The 21,194-nt window shown below is 39.7% G+C and overlaps 1 protein-coding gene across 1 annotated transcript; it reads right to left on the bottom strand.

The window, feature by feature from the left end:
- Positions 1 to 5,781: 5,781 nt before the first annotated feature.
- LOC102716712 (sulfite exporter TauE/SafE family protein 3-like) lies at positions 5,782 to 19,026 on the bottom strand. The gene is made up of 12 exons (XM_006659295.3): positions 18,826 to 19,026; positions 18,011 to 18,170; positions 16,414 to 16,614; positions 16,259 to 16,323; positions 16,098 to 16,125; positions 15,958 to 16,028; positions 15,787 to 15,873; positions 15,398 to 15,448; positions 8,387 to 8,608; positions 7,052 to 7,145; positions 6,086 to 6,226; positions 5,782 to 5,986 (listed from the first exon to the last, which is right to left on the bottom strand). Exons 1-12 carry the CDS (start codon positions 19,024 to 19,026, stop codon positions 5,901 to 5,903), a joined length of 1,407 nt encoding a protein of 468 aa, XP_006659358.2. The 3' UTR covers positions 5,782 to 5,900.
- Positions 19,027 to 21,194: the final 2,168 nt, after the last annotated feature.

Below are 21,194 nucleotides of genomic sequence, written 5' to 3'. Positions count from 1 at the left end.
ATTTACAAAAACTCCTGAAGAAAAATAGATGAAGATGTGTGTTACGTGTGTAATTTGATGTGTTGGCCGAGTAGCAAGTACACAAAGATTCTTCGAATACTCCCTCCATAACGAAATTACTTTTAGCATTAAAATTGTTCCAAAATATAGCTACCCCTACCTACGAAATATGTCATATACACAAGTTTTTCGTACACACTGTGGACATCAACTAACAAATATCACAAAAAAATTTAGGAAAAAAATACATTCCCCATCATTTTACTTATGCTTATGCTAAAATTTGAATTTTAAAATATATATATATGTTTTATTAATAAATTAATTACTTTTTAACCATCAATAAGTCATTCTGCTTATGTTTAATTTCAGCAAAACATTAGTGTTATATGCATTTACTTCTAATGGTATTCCACCTATGTACAAAGTCTCATCTTAAATTTATTATATTTTAGCCACCCCAAAAATGTAAAAAAAGCTAATAGTTTTAGAAGCATAAATCATTTTTTTTGTTGCTCTCAATGTATAATGAATTTGGGGATGAGGACTTATACGTAGGTGGAATATCATTAAGTAAATGTACAATTATTTCAGATTTTTTTGTGATATTTTTAATTGCTGTGCATGGTATGTACATCTTGTGTACAGGATACGTTCCCCACCCTGTACCTACCTACTTCCTCGTCTCTACATCTAATCATAATTATCTCTTATTTAATTTCTTCACATGCTATTTTTTTTACTCCTGTGCTTAATCCCCTGAAAAATACTAAAGGGTTAATTATCAACTGAGCACAATATTTGAGACCAAGTTTAATATCAACTGCACAGGTTCAGAACGTCAAAACTCAAAGCACCTACAATTTTTTAGCACACAGGTGTATGTACACCCATTACTTGCATGTCATCTAAATAGTCATCAAAAAATATGAAAAAATAGATAATATAGTTTAATATGTGTTATATCACTCCACCAACATACAAGTTTAAAATGGCCGTGACCGTAGATACACCCGTGTGCTAAAAACTGTTTTCGAAGCCCTACACCTTATTCCTTGTCTTCTATCAACAATGGCCGTGCATGGTCGACCTTAGAAGGTTTATCGGATCTACTAGCACTTGAAATACAAAATTAATTATTTGCAACCTAAAATTATGGAATAATGTAAATTAATTAGTCCACGAATATATGTGCATAACACCTTGTTTTTCTATGGTAGATATAAGAGCCAATTTTCTGCATCTCCATCTGAATCCATTGGTTGGAGGTTCACACAAATTATTGCTCTTCACATAAATTTTCGAAATAATTGCTCTTCACATATATGCATGGGACAGAGAAAAGCATGCATATATAAAGTACAAAATGGTGGCTACTTAGGCCTGTCGTCCATGTGCTGACTAACATTTATATACCGATCAGCTATAAATTAATCTGTTGACACGTGCAGATCAGAAAACGTAATGAAATCTATCGATCTTATAAATTAAACTCAGGTAGAGTCTATGCAGACATACATGAGTGAAGCTGGAAAGGGAGCCTGTCCAACGTGCTGGAATCGAGCAGCAGGCTTGATTACAGCAAGAGGCAGATCTACTCGTCACAGATATATAAGTAGATCGTGTTATTGAATTGCACTGGCCCATTTTGTTCAAAGATGGTAGTAGTAGAATTTAATTTAAGATGCTTCTGGTACTCACTCCCGTTCAAAAATACTCGTCGTTTTGGACAAATACACTATCTCCAAAAAAACAACTTTAACATTTATTTTTTATTACAATATTTATAAAAATATTAACAAATATATAATTTTATTGAAGCGCATTTCAATATTAATCAATAGATATGGTCTCCATGCATGTCCCTAAAGCAAAGCTTTTTAAAACTGGATATGGTAGTAAATGTGCCCTTTCTTAATTGTTATCAAGAGAGCCGTTTTATTCATTATTTTTTAGACCACTCCTAGATTTATTTTTAGATCTAAACATTTTCACCCCATCTTTTTTTTGTTTCTACTTATGCTAATAAGCCAAATTTTGAATTTACAACCTTAAGTTGAAGTTAATTTTAGGGTGTTACTGAAGTTTATTTTCCATCTTAACAAGTTTTATTCATAAATTACTTTTTATTTACAAATATATCATTTAATTTTCTCCATAAAAGAGCCAAACAATCACTCCTTTAATCATGGCTGAAGAACTGGCGTGGCCAAATAATAATGCCATGTCACCCAGAACCGTGCTGAAGAATAAGTAATAGTGGAATAGGATGCGTTTGGAAGCATGATATGTAAGACAGAATATTAGTAGGAATACAGGGCAAAATAATGCAATACGTAAGGATCATGCATGGACTTCGGCTGAACAGTACGGTACTGCACTGCACCGTATGCCACTGAAAGTCAAAAATACTGCTACATATTGCCCTTTCATTTGCCCTAGATTTGTTTGCTGCTTGCCTGCTAGTGAACAAATTAAACAAGGCAAGAAACCTGATGAAGGGTCAATATGCATGTATATAAACCACTGTACACCGCGCGTATCTGGGGAAAGATTTCACATTGACAGATTCAGAGATTAGTTAATTAATTGCATGCATGAGATAGTGGAAAAAAATATATATTGTTACTGATTGTAGTGTGATATATTTTTAAGGTAAGGTTATATATATATATATATATATATATATATATATATATATATATATATATATATATATATATATATATAGTAGTGTGCATGAGATAGTGTAAAAAATTAGGTGTTTACGTGATATCACCCTCATTTTTCACTCCTAATTATACTGATAAGCCAAATTTTAAATTTTTAACCTTAAATTTAGAGTTGATTTTTGATTTTTTTTTTCATTCCAGTTTAATTTTTAGCATTTGATTTTAGATCGCTAATAACAGATACATACAAATTTTATTCATAAATTATTTTTTATTTACAAATATATCTTTTAACTTTTTTTCCTTAAAAAAACAAATAATCACCCCTGCGTATGCAAGCAAGCAATTGAGGTGGCAGAAGCAATTCCATTTATGAGCTAGGATGATACTCCCTCCTCCCCTAAATACTTGACGCCGTTGATTTTTTTATATACGTTTGACTATTCGTCTTATTTAAAAAATTTACATAATTATTAATTATTTTTATATCATTTTATTTACTGTTAAATATATTTTTATGTATATATATAGCTTTACATATTTGACAAAAAAATTGAATAAGACGAATAGTCAAACATTTATAAAAAAAGTTAACGGCGTCAGTCAAATATATAGGAGATATATTTCAAATAATCATATACGAGTGTGCAGTGGAGATTACGATTGATTTAGTACACGACGAGTAGCCCGTGATTAAATTCGTTCCCAGCAAGGAAAGGCAACCAGATAAGATGCTGTGCATTGGTGCGTGCTAGAGTAATGTTGGATACTACTTGTTTAGATATTGGCATGGTTCGATGTAAACCAATTTGACAATAACTTTTTATTATGGGATATTGTTGTGATAAAAATTGGGTTTTTCAATAGTATATTTGGAGATAAATTAATATACTCACAGTAAGTTGTATTACTTTTACGCCTGTATCGCATCCTAAAATATTATTATGGTTGATCTAACTAACCTTGAGAAGTATTTGGCCAGTTTATTTCATATCCCTCGAAGTATGGAAAGAGGGAGAGACATGGGTTACTTTTAAGTGGTCACCTATGGAAAAAGCTTGCAGCGTTGCTCCCCCAGGGTGGCTATGGCGAAACCCTAGCCGCCGCCGCCGCCCTCCCCCTCAGCCTCCACTCCTTGCCTCGCTGCTGCCAGAGCGGCCGCCGGCTAAGCTAGTCGGCTGCCATGACGGCGGCGGCAGGGCTCTACCCCGGCCCAGGCTGCCTCGGCTTGCAGCAAAGAGAGGGAGGCGCGTGACTGCGACGGGCCGAAGGGCGCACGACGGCGGCGGCAACGGTAGCGACACGCGGTGTCGACGGAGGGCGCGAGGCGGCGGCGGAAGGCGAGAGGCAGTGTCGGGCTAGAGGGGGAGCGCGTGGTGTCGACGGCGGAGGCAGGGCACACGCTAGGGCCAGTGAGCTCACGGCGACAGCTAGCCAGGCGGCAGGCGAGGGAGGGCAAGCAACGGGGAAGGAGGAGGAGGAGCCGACGGCCGGCGTGGCCGCCAACGGTGCAGGGCCTGAGGGCAAGCAGTGGCGGCGACAGGGAAGGAGGAGGAGGAGGAGCCGTTGGGGCAGCTGACGACGGCGGAGTCTTGTGGCCTCCGCAACACGGTGCGCCAAAGCCAGAGCACAACGTCTCCAGCGTCTAGAGGGTTGTGCGAAGGGAGCTGGCGGCGGCGGGTCGTCTTCCTCGTTGCCGGTCAGCACCCTCACCCTCTCCGGTGCTCCTCCCCTTCTCTGCAGAGAGTTTCTTGGCTAGGTTGAGGCGGCAGCTTGTCAGTGAGGGAAGCCTAGGCTGCTGAAGGAATATCATCCAATCCCGGGTTCTCCTTCGGCCAGGTCTGGCAAGGAGGCCGGTGGGTGGTGGAACGGAGAGGCGACGGATAGGTGTTAGTCGGGTATGGCGGAAGCCATGTGTCGTCGATGTTTAGTTGGTGGTCTCGGATTGGGTGACGTACCACGGTGGTAGGGGGTTACAAGCGAAAGCTTAGCCTAATTATTTGGGCCAACAGTGACTTCGCCCCCGGGCGTAGTAATCCTCGTGATGGCACTGTTAAGATATCCCTTCTCTCTCGGCAAGGAGATCTAGGTGAAAACCTTGTTCAGTCTTTGGATGGATGACGACATCATCTTTTGGCATCACGACCCTCGTGAGGGCATCATTTTAAAGTCTTCGTGTCATAGTGGTGTCGTTAGCTCGGTGCCGATCGGTCTCGCATAGCAATGGCCGGTTCCGTACTCGGCTTTTCTCTCTGTGGTGTGTTCGAATGGTTGGCATATGGTTCGGGGCGTGTGCTCTGGTACACATCCTTGGTTGTCGATGTAAAATTTTTTCATGTAACTTTTCTTTCTATCTTAATACATTGAATGACCTCCTTCGGTCATTCCGGCAAAAAGACATGTGTTATTTTTTGCCACACCCATATAACGGAAGTGAAAGAGAGACTTGTTTCCTTTTCTCTGTGAGCGAGAGGCGATAAACTATTTTTGATAACTTTCAATTCTAGCGATATACATATGCTAACGCTATGGTCTAATTTAATAATATAAATAAAATATTATAATTTTTTTAATGCAATTATCTATATACCAAGCGTTAAAATTTGTTTGCCTATCAAGCATTTGTTAATTTGACTTTTTAAACAAACTCTAACAAAATAGCAACAAAACACAAGTTAACAGTAACTATTATAGCTTTACATAATTAATTATATGTTGGATCACATTGTAATAAATTAAGAGTTTTTTTCTAGTTTAAATAGTAATTGCAGGCCTTGTTACACAATATTTATATGCTGATTTCAGAAACATTGCAACAACAAATTGATACACTAATTTTAGAATCATTGCAATACCAAGTTAATATTGCAAGAATAATTTTAATTAAATAATTTATTCACATTATCTAATATTAACATAATATTTAAACTCTATAAAGCCAAATTTAATAAAAACCAATTTATACAAAACATGAGTTACATCCCGTACAACCTTCCATCTTCCTATAATAAATAAAATATTGTTGACATTGCATAAATCAAAAGTAAAAAAAAAACTGCGCAACCCTCTAGTCTAAATTTATAATGAGCTTAAATACAAATTTTTTCATGTCTTCTTATAGTATATATTGAAATCAAATATTAAGTGATCATATAATTCATAGCAAATATTCATCCCACGAGTTCTTCGTATATATTTAAAAAATATACGACACCTTTTAACGTCCTCCTATGCATCATACTTGCAGATGTTCTCAAATCCCATGTACTCATGTCGCTCAATCTTGCCAATCCAGTTGGAGATACCAATTCCACCTACAGATTATAAAAAAGTTGTGCAATGAGGATATATATGTTGTTGAAATCGTCGAAGGAGAAGAGACATCTGTGGTGATGGGGGAGAAAACACAGTACCTAGAGGGAATGTACTGAGGATGATCATTGTGGATAATGTGAAGACAATGATCGATGCCCTCCCCAACCAATTGATCAACTTCCTAACCACTCGCTGGCCGACGATCGCAGAAAAGAAGGCCACAACGGTCAAGTAAAGAGCTGCAGATGTTTCAAAGAAGGATTTTTTTTATAGTGATCCAAGACTGTTTAGACCGTCCATTTTGTGTTGATCCAATGGATATGATCCCTCTTACCTCATTGGAGGTAATAGACAAAAAAAGGGAAAGGGAAAAAATTCTTCAGCTTGCTATAAACAAATTAATGTCTATAAAGTAAGCAATTAATGGAACGTTGTCATTTACCATATTCAAAATTCGAATTACAAGATAGCTAGGCGATACTTTTATAATTTTCAACTTTGTACGTGTTTAAATCCTGAATGAGAATTCTGAATTCTATTACCAAATTAGCATAATTCATTGGTGCGTGTATTTCAGACTTACATGCTTATGAAATTTTCAAATACTTTGGAATCTAAACAATATTTAATTTCCTTGCAGCTTTCATAATTCTGGATTTTAAAACTGCAGTCCATTTGATTTGTAAAATATAAATTTGTATATATCAATTTTAATTTCATATCTTACCATGATTTCTCATGGAACTTTGAGTACCAAGCAAATTTAAATAACCACTTCTATATATTTGAATTAATAACCTGCAAGTGCATTTGAACCGTTTGGATTTCTGGAATTTTTTGGACCCCAATTTTTTGCATTTGGTTAATTTTGGAAGGAATGTTTGTAGTCATTAATGCTTTCCTTTTTCTGCTTTCACCAATTAATTAAGTGCTGGAAATTTATTTACCATTACACAAAACAAAGAAAAATGAATGGATAGGATTTGTTGTTGGGTCTTACCACCTTAGAGGTAAGAAATAACATGTGGTTGGTATCATAAGCATATGAGAGAGAGAGAGATTACCATATGGCACAGGGAACCGGTCCAAGAAGTAGTATTCAATAGCAGACATGGAAGATGAGAACATCATTGAGAAGGTGGCAGTGGCACTTGCAACCTACGATAGATAGATTCAGTTAGAGAGGCAAAAACAAATTCAACAGTTACAAAACAAGTAATATTAAAATTATTCAAAAAAAAAGAGTAAAATACAGTGGCCATAGTTCAGCTTTGAAAAAAATGCATATTGAACACCCTAATCTTGTCAAATGTACAAGAGAACTGTACAAAAATCAAGAAGTAGGCTGTGGTGCGGCCGTGCTGGCAACAATGTGGGAGAGTAGTGATGGAGAGGAGCTGAGTGGAGCTAGGCCGCATTCCCACACCCGCTTCAGTCAGTGAACAGAAGACAAGGAAGTGTGGGCCAGACCAAGAGGGGATTCTTGAATTTCTTATGAATTTCCAGGGAATTGAATGGAAGAATACTTGAATGTGTGGATTGAGTTTTGAAACCAAATCTTAAATATGAATTTAGAAAAATGGCAACTGAACAGGAGGATTTGAAGCAGGAACCTTTGATGTTCTTAGTGGAATTTGAAGTTTCCAGTTTACATAAATTATTATTTGTTGGGAGTAAAGGAAAATAACTTACTAATTGTATTAAAATTTGAGAATTGAATCGATGGAAAATCTAGGTATTCTAGAAAGGCATTTCAGGAGGTTTTCAAATATTTAGACCTGAAGTTTGAACTTTGGAATTAAAGGAGGAACCTTGTTGAGATGAACTGTACAATGAATTTCCATAGGAAAGCACCAATGTGAGAATCAAATCATAAGAATTTTGCGGATTTCACAAAATATTTGAACATAATTAAACATTTTGGGTTTGAGTGGATCTGAATCTTGGACCTATGGACACTTAGCTACAGTATGAGCATGGGGATTTTTGGATGGACTTTCAATTGAGTTCTCGAGAAGATTATGAAGGAAAGAAAGGAGTTGCAATGTTTATCTTCAGTTTTTATGGGAAGAATGGAACAAAGGAATTTCAAGGGGGGGTTGGGATTGGATTGGGTCCCAATTCAAATTTCAGATCTGAGTTTATGGTAGTTAGAATTTGGTGGAGATAAATTGGAGGGATTGCATTCTGTGTGGTATTTGTGGGCATGAAATTGGTGGGATTCTCAAAAGGAATTTGTATTGGAGGTACTAGGAGTTTTAGAATTTGTGGTTTTTTGGACATGCTTTTAGTACCAACGGATCAAATTTAGATATTTGGCACTAGTACTGAGACAGGGACATGTCACAATTAGGTTTTTACTAATTACTTAACAACGAAAATTGGACAATACAGGTTACCTGTGGAGGGACTCCAAGATCCAAGAACATGGGTCCAAGGATTGAGCCGCCGCCAACACCAAGCAGACCAGCAACAATACCAGCAGTTATTCCAAAAAAGCAGTACATGAGTAGCTGGTGAAATTTTAGATTGGTTTGCTCATTTCCATTCGATGATATAACCCTCCTCCCTTGCACCAATCCTATTCCTTCATACATGGTCACCCCAACTGACACAGGGATCTGCATTTATAAAAGGAGTACAAGTACAATAAGTTACATTACACATGGTATGATTACGGTTGTTTTAAGGAGTAGTAAGTGTTCGAATTATTAATTGGGCTAAGGCCATGTGTAGAATAATTCCTAGGAAAATCACAAAAGCCACCTTATGGAAGCATGCATGAGAACATTTAGTACCATCTTGCTAGTTTTATGAGAGTGAAACCTACTTAAATAGGAGAGTGCTCTCTAGGCTCTTGAGCAAGAAGGAAATAGAGCAACACACGCGCTCGCTCGCCTCGCCTGGCTCGGGCTCGGGCACGGGCCGGGCCGGGTGGCGCCTCGTGCTTGCGCAGATGCGGCTTCCTTTTGTAGTTTTATTTTGCCGCGTGAAACGGAAATTCCGGTGATCAGTTTTTAGAAACTTATCGTATCGGATTCTTTCTTGCGGAGATAGCATAGAGTCCGGATAGGTTACGCGCGGCCTATCCAGTTCGGTTACGACGTGGTAGGCGTGCTGATCACACGTCCTATAAATACCGGACCACTACCTCGTTGCAACATACGTGAAAAACAATCTAGGGTTTGCCTCTCCTCTATGCTGCGCCGCCACTGTCGTCTACTCCGTCCCCCTCGCCGGCATGCACCAGCGATCGCGAAAGCAGGTCTCCGGAACCGTCGTCCTCATGAAGTCCTGCACCAAGAGAGGGCGAATAAGGTTTTGGGGAAGCGCTCTGCGCGACTGCTTGCTGTTCGTCAACGACGGCTCGTCTTTCCCGTCGATCGGTCGCGGCTCGTCGTCGTCAACATCCTACACCGTGAGTCGTTCGTGCTGCTTCCAATCCTCTTCAGAACAACCTTCGGTACAGGTCAATTATGTTTAATCTAGTTCTGCGTCTATTTAATCTATTCGTGTGTAGCTATTTCGTATACATGTTTAGATTAGATCTGTACATGTTGGTTGATCTATGTGCTGTCATGCTTTCGCTTTACAATGTCATGATTTATTTACGCGATAGATTAAATCATTATGTGCTTATACTTTCAACAATCCAAAAACCTTATTATAGGCACTCTGATTTTTCGATGGCTGGTTTTGCCGATGCACTTAGGCCGGATAAATTCACCGGTGTGCACTTTAAGAGATGGCAGATCAGGGTCACTCTATGGCTGACGGCTATAAAGTGCTTCTGGCTTAGTACTGGTAAACCTAAAGGGGTTCTGACTGCTGAACAGCAGAAAGAATTCGAGGAAGCCACTACTATGTTTGTAGGAGACATTCTTAGCGTTCTTGGTGATTATCTTGTAGAGTCATATATGCATATGACTGACGCTAAGGAGTTGTGGGATGCGCTGAATACCAAATTCGATGCCACTGATGCTAGCAATGAGTTGTATATCATGGAGCAATTTCATGATATTAGGATGGTTGAAAACCGTTCTGTGGTCGAACAGGCTCATGATATACAAACCATCGCTAAGGAACTCGAACTCCTAAAGTGCGCCTTACCCGACAAGTTTGTGGCCGCGTGCATTATTACGAAGCTTCCTCCTACTTGGAGAAATTTCGGCACTGCACTAAAACACAAGAGACAGGAATATTCCGTCGAGGGTTTGATTTCGTCTCTTGATGTTGAAGAGAAGGCTTGGGCTAAGGATGCTACGTCTAAAGGCGATAGGGGATAGTCAAGTGCTAATGTGGTGCACAAGCCCTCTCACAAGAACAACAGGAAATTCAAAGCCAAGCAGAATACTAACTTCAAGAAGAAGGGTAACAATGAAAATAAAGAAGAGAGAACTTGCTTCGTGTGTGGTATGCCTGGCCATCTGGCTAGGAGGTGCCCACGACGCAAGGGCATGAAGGCACCTGCTGGACAGACTTCTAACTCTGTCAATGTGACCATTGGCAAGACTGAAGATGGGACAGGGTATGGTAATTTTCCTACTGTTCTTTCAGTCAGTCAATCTACTAATTGGTGGGTTGATACAGGAGCCAATGTACATATTTGTGCTGATATCTCATAGTTTACCTCTTATCAGGCCATCCGAGATTCCTCCGTCCTAATGGGGAATGGGTCGCATGCTTCTATTCATGGTGTTGGCACGGTGGATCTGAAGTTTACTTCAGGAAAGATCGTGCAGCTGAAGAACGTGCAACATGTCCCTACTATCGACAAGAATCTCGTTAGTGGTTCCCGTCTATGTAAAGACGGATTTAAGTTAGTGTTTGAGTCTAATAAAGTAGTCGTGTCTAAACATGGATATTTTATTGGTAAAGGCTATGAGTGCGGAGGTCTGTTCCGCTTTTCCCTTTCTGATTTTTGCAATAAGTCTGTGAACCATATTTGTGGCAGTGTGGATGATGAGGCTAATGTTTGGCACTCACGTTTATGTCATATTAATGTTGGATTGATGTCTCGGCTTTCCAGTATGAGTCTGATTCCTAAATTTTCCATTGTCAAAGGTTCTAAGTGCCATAATTGTGTGCAATCAGAGCAACCTCGTAAGCCCCACAAGGCTGCTGAGGAGAGAAACTTGGCGCCATTAGAACTCCTTCATTCTGATCTGTGCGAGATGAATGGGGTGTTGACTAAGGGTGGAAAACGATACTTCATGACATTGATTGACGATGCTACTAGATTTTGCTATGTGTATTTGCTAAAAACGAAAGATAAGGCTCCAGACTATTTTAAAATCTAGGCAAAAGTTGAGAACCAACTTGACAGAAAGATAAAAAGACTTAGGTCAGATCATGGTGGAGATTTTTTCTCAAACGAATTTGACTTATTCTGTGAGGAACATGGCATAGTACATGAGAGGACGTCTCCCTATTCTCCCGAACCCAACGGGGTTGCCGAAAGGAAGAACCGCACGCTCACTGACTTGGTGAATGCCATGTTAGATACCGCGGGGCTACCTCAGGCATGGTGGGGGGAGGCACTATTGACCTCGAATCATGTACTTAACAGAATTCCTAACAGAAATAAGGACAAAACACCATACGAGGTATGGATTGGGAGAAAACCATCACTTTCTTACTTGCGTATGTGGGGGTGCTTGGCAAAAGTCAATGTACCAATTCCTAAGAAACGTAAGTTGGCACCCCAAGACTGTGGACTGTGTCTTTCTGGGATATGCTCATCATAGCATTGCTTATAGGTTTTTAATAGTTAAATCTGAGGTACCGGACATGCATGTTGGTACAATTATGGAGTCTCGAGATGCCACTTTCTTTGAGAACCTTTTCCCAATGAAAGATGGACATAACACTTCTAGCCAATCTTCTGAGATGGTGCCAAGTTCAGTCACTCCAACTGAACATTCGGAACCTACACATGAAATTGTTATTGAGGAGGATGCCAGTGAAGCTCCTAGGAGGAGCAAGAGACAAAGGACGGCTAAGTCCTTTGGAGATGACTTCACTGTGTATCTCGTGGATGATACTCCCAAGTCAATTTCAGAAGCTTATGCATCCCCAGATGCAGACTATTGGAAGGAGGCTGTCCGTAGTGAAATGGACTCTATTATCGCTAACGGGACTTGGGAGGTGACAGAGCGACCCTATGGATGCAAACCCGTAGGATGGAAGTGGGTATTCAAGAAGAAGCTTAGGCCTGATGGTACTATTGAAAAGTATAAGGCTCGGCTTGTGGCTAAGGGCTATACTCAGAAAGAAGGCGAAGATTTCTTTAACACTTATTCACCTGTTGCACGATTGACCACAATTCGAGTACTACTATCTCTGGCTGCCTCACATGGTCTTCTCGTTCATCAAATGGACGTTAAGACAGCTTTCCTCAATGGAGAGTTGGATGAGGAAATTTACATGGATCAGCCTGATGGATTTGTAGTAAAAGGTCAAGAAGACAAAGTGTTGCAAGTTGCTAAAATCTTTGCATGGTCTTAAACAAGCTCCTAAGCAGTGGCATGAGAAATTTGATATAACACTAACATCTGCAGGCTTCGCAGCCAATGAGGCAGATAAGTGTATATACTATCGCCATGGTGGGGGCGATGGGGTTATTTTATGTCTGTATGTTGATGACATACTGATCTTTGGGACAAACATTGAGGTGATTAAAGAGGTTAAATCATTTTTGTCTCAAAACTTTGACATGAAGGATTTGGGAGTAGTTGATGTTATTCTAAACATTAAGCTAATTAAGGGCGACGATGGGATTACACTGTCGCAGTCTCATTATGTGGAGAAGATCTTGAATCGCTTTGGCTATATTGATAGCAAACCTTCTCCAACGCCTTATGACCCTAGTCTGTTGCTTCGCAAGAACAAGAAACAAACTAGGAATCAACTTGAGTATTCTCAAATCATTGGCTCACTCATGTACCTAGCTAGTGCAACTAGGCCTGACATCTCTTTTGCTATGAGCAAGTTAAGCCGGTTTACCTCTAATCCGGGAGATGATCATTGGCAAGCGCTCGAGCGAGTTATGCGCTATCTAAAAGGTACTATGGACTTGGGACTTTGCTATTCTGGTTATCCCGCGATGCTAGAGGGATATAGTGATTCAAATTGGATCTCAGACGCTGATGAGATCAAAGCCACTAGTGGATATGTCTTCACACTAGGTAGTGGTGCTGTTTCATGGAGGTCTTGCAAACAGACCATCTTGACGAGGTCAACCATGGAGGCAGAGCTTACGGCACTAGATACTGCTACTGTTGAGGCAGAATGGTTGAGAGATCTACTAATGGATCTACCAATTGTTGAAAAACCTGTGCCAGCTATCCTAATGAACTGTGACAATCAAACTGTGATTGTTAAGGTGAACAGTTCTAAGGATAATATGAAATCATCCAGGCATGTAAAGAGACGATTGAAGTCTGTCAGGAAATTGAGAAACTCCGGAGTTATAACGTTGGATTACATCCAAACAGCTAGAAACCTGGCAGATCCCTTTACTAAGGGGCTATCACGGAATGTGATAGACACTGCATTGAAGGAGATGGGTATGAGACCCATATGAGTCATCTATGGTAGCAACCCAACCTATGTGATCAGAGATCCCGTGAATTAGGACCTGGGACGGACCTGGGAAGAACAACCCATTAGTTAACTGGAGGAGAGTATTCTTAATTAATAAACCCTCTCTAAGTGAAGATACATGTACTCTCTTGCTACAAGGCAGGTTGGCAATGCCTTAATGTGTTCTGTTGGCTTTAATTAGCGAAGATACTATCCTGTAGAGAAATCTTGAAAGAACACACCTATATGAGCTTGACTAGTAGTCGTAGTCTATGGAGATTTTGGATGAATCTTCTAGGAAGCTCATGAATAGACCATGGAGTATGACTTATAGGCTCCACCCACGGGGTAGGCTACTGGCAGCCTACAGTCAAGGCTCTGAGTGAAACTTACTTGCACCAAACTTGCAATTTAAGGCATAGTCCATTGTTCAAGTTGTGAGTAAGTGTAGCTTAGGGTTCTAGGTGGATGTTCAACCTTAATCGGTCTCCATCGCAATACTAGTATATAAACAGTACATTGGGACAGACAAATCTCTAAGTCTTTTGAGATTTGGTGGGGGATTGTTGGAATTATTAATTGGGCTAAGGCCCATGTGTAGAATAATTCCTAGAAAAATCACAAAAACCCACCTCATGGAAGCATGCATGAGAACATTTAGTACCACCTTGCTAGTTCTATGAGAGTGAGACCTCCTTAAATAGGAGAGTGCTATCTAGGCTCTTGAGCAAGAAGAAAATAGAGCAACACGCGCGCGCTCGCTCGCCTGGCCTGGCTCGGGGTCGGGCTCAGGCATGGGCCGGGTCGGGTGGCGCGCGCGCATGACATGCGCATAAATGGTCTGCCAAAATTGGCTCCTCGTGCTTGCGCAGATGCGGCTTCCTTTTGCAGTTTTGTTTTGCTGTGTGAAATGGAAATTCCGGTGATCAGTTTTTGGAAATTTATCGTATCAGATTCTTTCTTACGCGAGATAGCATAGAGTCCGGATAGGTTACGCGCGGCCTATCCGGTTCGGTTACGACGTGGTAGGCGTGCTGATCACACGTCCTATAAATATCGGACCGCTACCTTGTTGCAACATACGTGAAAAACAATCAAGGGTTTGCCTCTCCTCTGTGCTGCGCCGCCATTGTCGTCTACTCCGTCCCCTTCGCTGGCGTGCACCAGCGATCGCGAAAGCAAGTCTCAGGAACCGTCGTCCTCGTGAAGTCCTGCACCGGGAGAGGGCGAATAAGGTTTTGGGGAAGCGCTCTACGCGACTGCTTGCTGTTCGTTAACGACGGCTCGTCTTCCCCGTCGATCGGTCGCGGCTCGCCGTCGTCAACATCCTACACCGCAAGTCGTTCGTGCTGCTTCCAATCCTCTTCAGAACAACATTCGGTACAGGTCAATTATGTTTAATCTAGTTCTGCATCTATTTAATCTATTCGTGTGTAGCTATTTCGCATACATGTTTAGATTAGATCTGTACATGTTGGTTGATCTATGTGCTGTCATGCTTTCGCTTTACGATGTCATGATTTATTTACGCGATAGATTAAATCATTATGTGCTTATACTTTCAACAGTAAGAAGTTAAATATAGCCTGGATGGTATATAGAGTGAATGTATAAGTATGTTCTAACGAGAGAAACTTTTAAGAAAATAATAGAAATTGACCACTAGGATGCATTACAACCTCCTAAAAGTAGTTCTAGGAATGGATCATGAATTCTTGATGATTCTTCTTAAGTAACAATTTTTATATCTTCTATTCTGTGGAATATTTTCATAAAACTACATCAACTACGAATCTATGATCGAAATTCAAGTCACTATCACATACCTGTAATAAGTTCAAAAGCCAGTACCATGTGGAGCAAGTTGGTATGTAATTCTGTAAACAAGAAAAATAACTTAAGCTGGATGACTTGATGTTACTGTCGACTCTACAGTATTTCTCTTCCTGGGAATGTGGTATATCTTCACAATATAGTTGCAAAAATTATATAAGGTTAGCCTAACCCAATATGGAAAACACATAAGTTAAAAAGATGATCGCTGCAACGTAGGAAGAACGTTTGATAATGAAAGTGCTGACTGGTAATTAACAAGGTAGGAAGGATTGAAGTATTCAAATTTACGGAAACAAGATGACCAGGGCAAACTAAAACGTCAAATATATGCTCCTAGGATTGATCATGTCAACAATTAACTTGCAGTTGAGTTACTCACCTTAGTGATCTGGAGCACAAGGAATGTTATCCAAACAAAGGCAAGAAGTCCAAACTCCTTCCAGTAAACATTTTGCAAAATAGATACCTGCAGCATCAGGCAAGCTCTAATCCTAAAGTCCTGCATATGATTGTCAACGGAAAATGAAATTCATTTATCACATTGGTTTACCGCATGATCTGAAGGTGTTTTTGACCTAGCTGGAGCCTCCGGTCCTGTGGGCAGTGGTCTATACATTTCACCTGATAAATTAAGAATATATGAGTGAGAACCTCTACACATTTCATGGAAGGACTAGTTTGGTTTCTTACTTGTTTGCTCCGATTGCTTAGCCTCCTCCTGAAATAGGTGGATCAAAACAAGATTTATATTGGCATATTTGTAATATGAATGGATGAAAGGAGACTGAAACAAGCACTCTAAGGATGTGATAACTGATAGCATACATATTGCAATGGAATCAGAACGATACCCTTTTCATTATTGTCTCTTTCTTCCATGTCTCAATACCCTTCAGAAAAGCTTTAGTTGAAGTGCCTACAGTTTAATTTATAAATTCAAACTGAAGTCAACAGGCAATAAATTTAAGCCATTGTTTGCAGCTTATTTCAGGATGCATAGGAGAACCTATGAAAAGGATGATCAAGAGAATTGTGACCAGCCAATCTGGGAATATCACATTGAAAATAACACCAATGCTGATTCCTAGCATAAGCATTGGCTGGATAAGCAATGCTAGATCATAGTCAATCACTGGCATGTCCAAAGTTGGGTGTTTCAGCTTAAGGTTGCAGTACACAGTCGACACAGCTGCCCCCATTATCATACCTGTTCCAAAGAAAATATCTTACTTAGATACATAAACCCAACAGTTCAACAAAAAAAAATGTTTTCATGGTTTTTTTAGTTCTCAATTTCTCATTAAGTTATTATTACTAAAAAGAGACAAAAGTCCCATTACATTAAAAGGATTAGATCAATAATCAATTCGGAAGCGTCTTTTTATCATTCCAGAAAAACAGAATGTTTTATACTTATATATCTTATTGTAAATGTTAAGATATTCAACAATTGAAAGCTCCTTATAAAGTGCTTTAGACATGAATCTCCCGTTACAAATTGTAAAATGCTTATATGTGCATGTCAAATACAGAACTTCACTCGCTTACAGGTGACACTTTAATGCAAGATCATTACACATAAATCTGCCTTGTTTAGACCACACCGGTACAGTGATACTTGATTATCCTGAAAACATTGATTTCTAAACATCTATTTTCAGAAGTAGACCATTCTTCTAGAAAATAGATTGACAGCAATTTTGTAAATGTTTCAACTTAATTAACTGATGTGGCTTCCCTATTTATAATCCAATATAATGGCTGTAAGACAGTCATGTATAAGATTCTGGTAAATGAGAAAGTACGGACCTATGGATGTATTCAACATTACAATTCACAAAACTGAATATATATGGAAGCGGGTAATAGCAAATCATAGAATTCAGAAATCCTAGAAATGATGTAAGAAATACCAAAACTGAATGCATATGCATGGTTTAAAATGTATGCCAACTCCTATTGAGACTTGAGAGATATAGGTAGGACAGACTACACAGAACGATTCTGTAGAGACATTGATCACAGCTGCCTACTATTATTGCGGCAGGTTACATCTTCGTAAACAAGAATACATGGTCCTCATTTCTTCAATGGTCACTTAAATTTGGATTTAAAAGGCAACGTTGAATGGCACCAAAGGTAGATAGGCATGACACTAGTGGGACCTCCTTGGCTGACTTAATTGGGTGTGCAGCTTTAAAGCTGCAGAAACACGTCCAATTTAATAAAAAAAATTAGAGTAAGACTTATATATTTCTACTTATGGATCCCAAAACTAAAGCTGTGGGACGTAAGAGACTTAAAATTCCCTAATTTAATCCTAAAGTTAGGTTCTAAAATTCAAATTTTTCAGTCTGAAAAAAATACCTGCCAAACAAATTCACAAAAGGCGTAAATTTATTTTAAAATCCCCGAAGAAACGCACAACCTAGCTATTCAAAAAAGGTGTAATTTAATAATTTTATTTTAGAAGATGTATTGACTGGTCTGGTAGCACTGCTGTTTATGAAACCGTAGCAGAAGAGTACAAACATGGGTGCTTCTTTCAAATAATCGATGTGAGAACTGATGAAATTCTGGTAAAATTAAGAACCAAACCTCACATTTTGATATTGCCACCGATGACTTTGCATCAAAACCAATGATCAAGGTCAGCATTGGCACGAAGAACCCACCGCCACCTACACCAGCTATACTCCCAAACGCTGCTCCAATGAATCCAACGAATGTCCCTAGCACAATTCGCCATCCAAACTCCATCGGCTGCAAAAACAAATCGATCCATGTAATTCAACAAATTAACAGTTTATCTATACCAATTAACTTTGGTCTTTGGTAGATTACCAGCTGGTTCACATACAAGAAATGAAGAGCAACGTGGAGTAAAACCAACATCTTAACAAAATTTGATGAAAAGATTCACACTTTTGCTATATATCAAACGTTTGATTTTTTGTTCATGTGTCAAACACACGCGGAATGCATGGGAGCTGGAGGGGGAGACTGTATATGAGATTTTTGACTAGCGTGCATAACTTCAGATTATCATTCAATAACACGAACCGGGTTTGATCGATGAAATTAAAATTTTCAAACATCTGATCATTTGGCGGACCCAAAGATTCAATATCATCCTAGGGATTAAGACAGCAGTTTTCAAAGCCAACCACTGAAGGTAAGAACACCATATTCAGTGATACATCCTAATTTGGTCAGCCAAATGTGAGCATAATTCAATTGGTAATAATGGAGTCCTAAAAATCCAGTAGAAAAAAAAAATCAAAGTTCGAAAGGAAAAGTGCATACTCTACTCAGTGTACTGAACCAAACAAACAGCCCACAAACTCTGTAAAACAGGATTATTTACTGCAAAATAAAAATGATCTAAACTGAATACGGTAGGCTTTCTCGCAATTACCGGCCACACGTGGTAAGAGCTTTCGTCACTCTGCCACAGAAAGTTGGCCGCCTTGCGCAGGTAGCTCACTCCCTCCGGCCGCGCTGGCGCCGCCACGGCACCGGCGAACGAGAGCCCCCTTTCGGCGGCGACGGCGGCCGTCGCGGCGCAGGCTACGCCGACCGCCATGGCCAGGAGTACATCGCTCCATTTCCTCCCCATTTCTTGGACCATGTACAGCAGCGCCTTCTTTGGCCCTACGAAGCGCGGTGGTACTGAGGTGACCAGTGGCCCGTTGGGGGAGCGAGAAGCGAATGAGACAAATGTGTAGTACTACTTCCCTATATGTCTGGAGTCTCCGAGGGTGTTTGGTCGCTCGTATTGTATTAGCCTGGTTCATCTCTCACATTCAAGCTAAATGTGGTCTGGTTATAAAATACAGATGTACCTGTTTGGTTGTCTATATCTGATTAGCCTGACTAACATTAGATTGTGTTTGGTTGTTTGTACAAGAGAAACGGCTGATAAGAGATTTTGTTTGGTTATATGCATATACTGTATGTAGACAAATCAAATTCTTTTACACCCTAATAAATTCAGAAAAATAATACTGCTAATTGTCGACGTCAAAATATGAATGTTGACGCGGCACACATGAAGGCCTGGGAGTCAATCTTAGACAGCTCCAGTGCAGGACCTAAATTCTTAGAAAAGGTGCGCAGGCGTGCCAGTCAGTTTGACCCTGCAACTGACAAGATAAACAGTAAAATAAGCCGATCAGCTATCGAGCCGATAGGTAACAAAATATCCAGCCGATCGGATGTTGATGCTGTAACGGTTAGCCGATAGGGTAAATGATCGACTGTAAAAAAAAACTTGGATCGGCTAGAAACTCAATAGAGATAGAGTTGAATTAAATATTAGACCAACGTAATCCGCTAAGTTACTTATTAATCTTAGTCGATCGGACAAGCCCCTATAACCAAGTTGAACTAGACATACAGAGATGAGACTTAACCAAGACAGTATATAGTCGAGCACGATATGATTATAGGAAACATGAAGATCGATACGGCTAATAAATAAACCGACGAATTACTTGGAATAAACAATGAATCATTTGCTACGATCGGCTAAAACCAATTTGCATGTATTCCTCATAAGCCGATGCAACATAAATAACTGTCAATCTAACTAAATCAGGCCGATTGGTATAGAAATAATGCAGTAAAGCAATCGGCTACTTTATTGATGTAAATATGATAAACATGTAGATCGGCAAAGATCATCGGCTATAGACGACGGGCAAACAACCAAGATCTATAAAATATCTAGCACAGATTGCTAAGAATAATCATAGAAAATCGGACCTAACCGAGACAGTTCAGGATTAAACCTAGCAATGTCAGGATAGATACTAAACAGATCTAGATTGCTATCAAGCCAATAAGCCGATAACTGATAACTTATCGGTTGGTACTCCGATAAAACAATGAGCAAAATACATTGATCTGATATAAACCATCTAACAAACGCAATCTACTAGATCGGACCTAACCGAGACAGTACTAGATTGAATATGTCAAACAGCGAATATCAAACCAACATAGATCGCCTAAAGTGGTCGACGAGATCAACTCAAAGCACGAAAGTGATCTAAGTTGAAACTGATACGATAACTAGCAATCGCGTGACTAGATTAGAAGATCAGACCGAACCGAGACAATTCTAGTCTAGTTGATACGATTACCGTGGCCCGGCGGAACGATGGACTTACCCCTCCGCTGGAGATCGAAGCGATGCAGCCCTGCGTCAGGTGCCAAGTTTCGCCGGAGTTGAAAACCTCGGACAAGAGGGTGGCGATGCGCCGAAAGAAGTTGATCTAATCGATTGGTAAATGAAAAATAATGACCCCGGGCATACATATTTATACCCTCGGGTTGAGGCTAGGTCATGTTGGACACGACATACAACTCCTACTAGATAAAAAGAAATAACAAACTCCTAGATAGATTCTATCTCTAACACACATGTCCCGATCGAACTCTAATTTCTTAGAGATAAAATCCTAACTAACTCTAACTACTAGATAAAATTAAATTACACGGACTCTGATTATTGCCGAATCTATCTGTAACATTCTAGGTCTAATCGGACTCTTTTTCTTATCCGATCCAGACTCTATCGGTTGAATCCGAGTCGTATTCCGCCTGGTCTTCTATCCGATTGCCCTATTTTCCTGTTTGATTCGGTCTTTAATCACAGTTTAATCTCCAACGGCAAATTACCAAATTCTGGCGTTAACACTAATATGTAGACAAATCAAATCTAATACGTAGACAAATCAAATGTATGAAGCTGTTGACTTTTTTACACGTGTTTGATCATTC

Source organism: Oryza brachyantha, chromosome 8 (assembly GCF_000231095.2).
Source record: "Oryza brachyantha chromosome 8, ObraRS2, whole genome shotgun sequence".
Classification (NCBI taxonomy): Eukaryota; Viridiplantae; Streptophyta; class Magnoliopsida; order Poales; family Poaceae; genus Oryza; species Oryza brachyantha.
The sequence above is the reverse complement of the archived record's forward strand: the minus strand, read 5'-3'. Positions and strand labels throughout refer to the sequence as shown.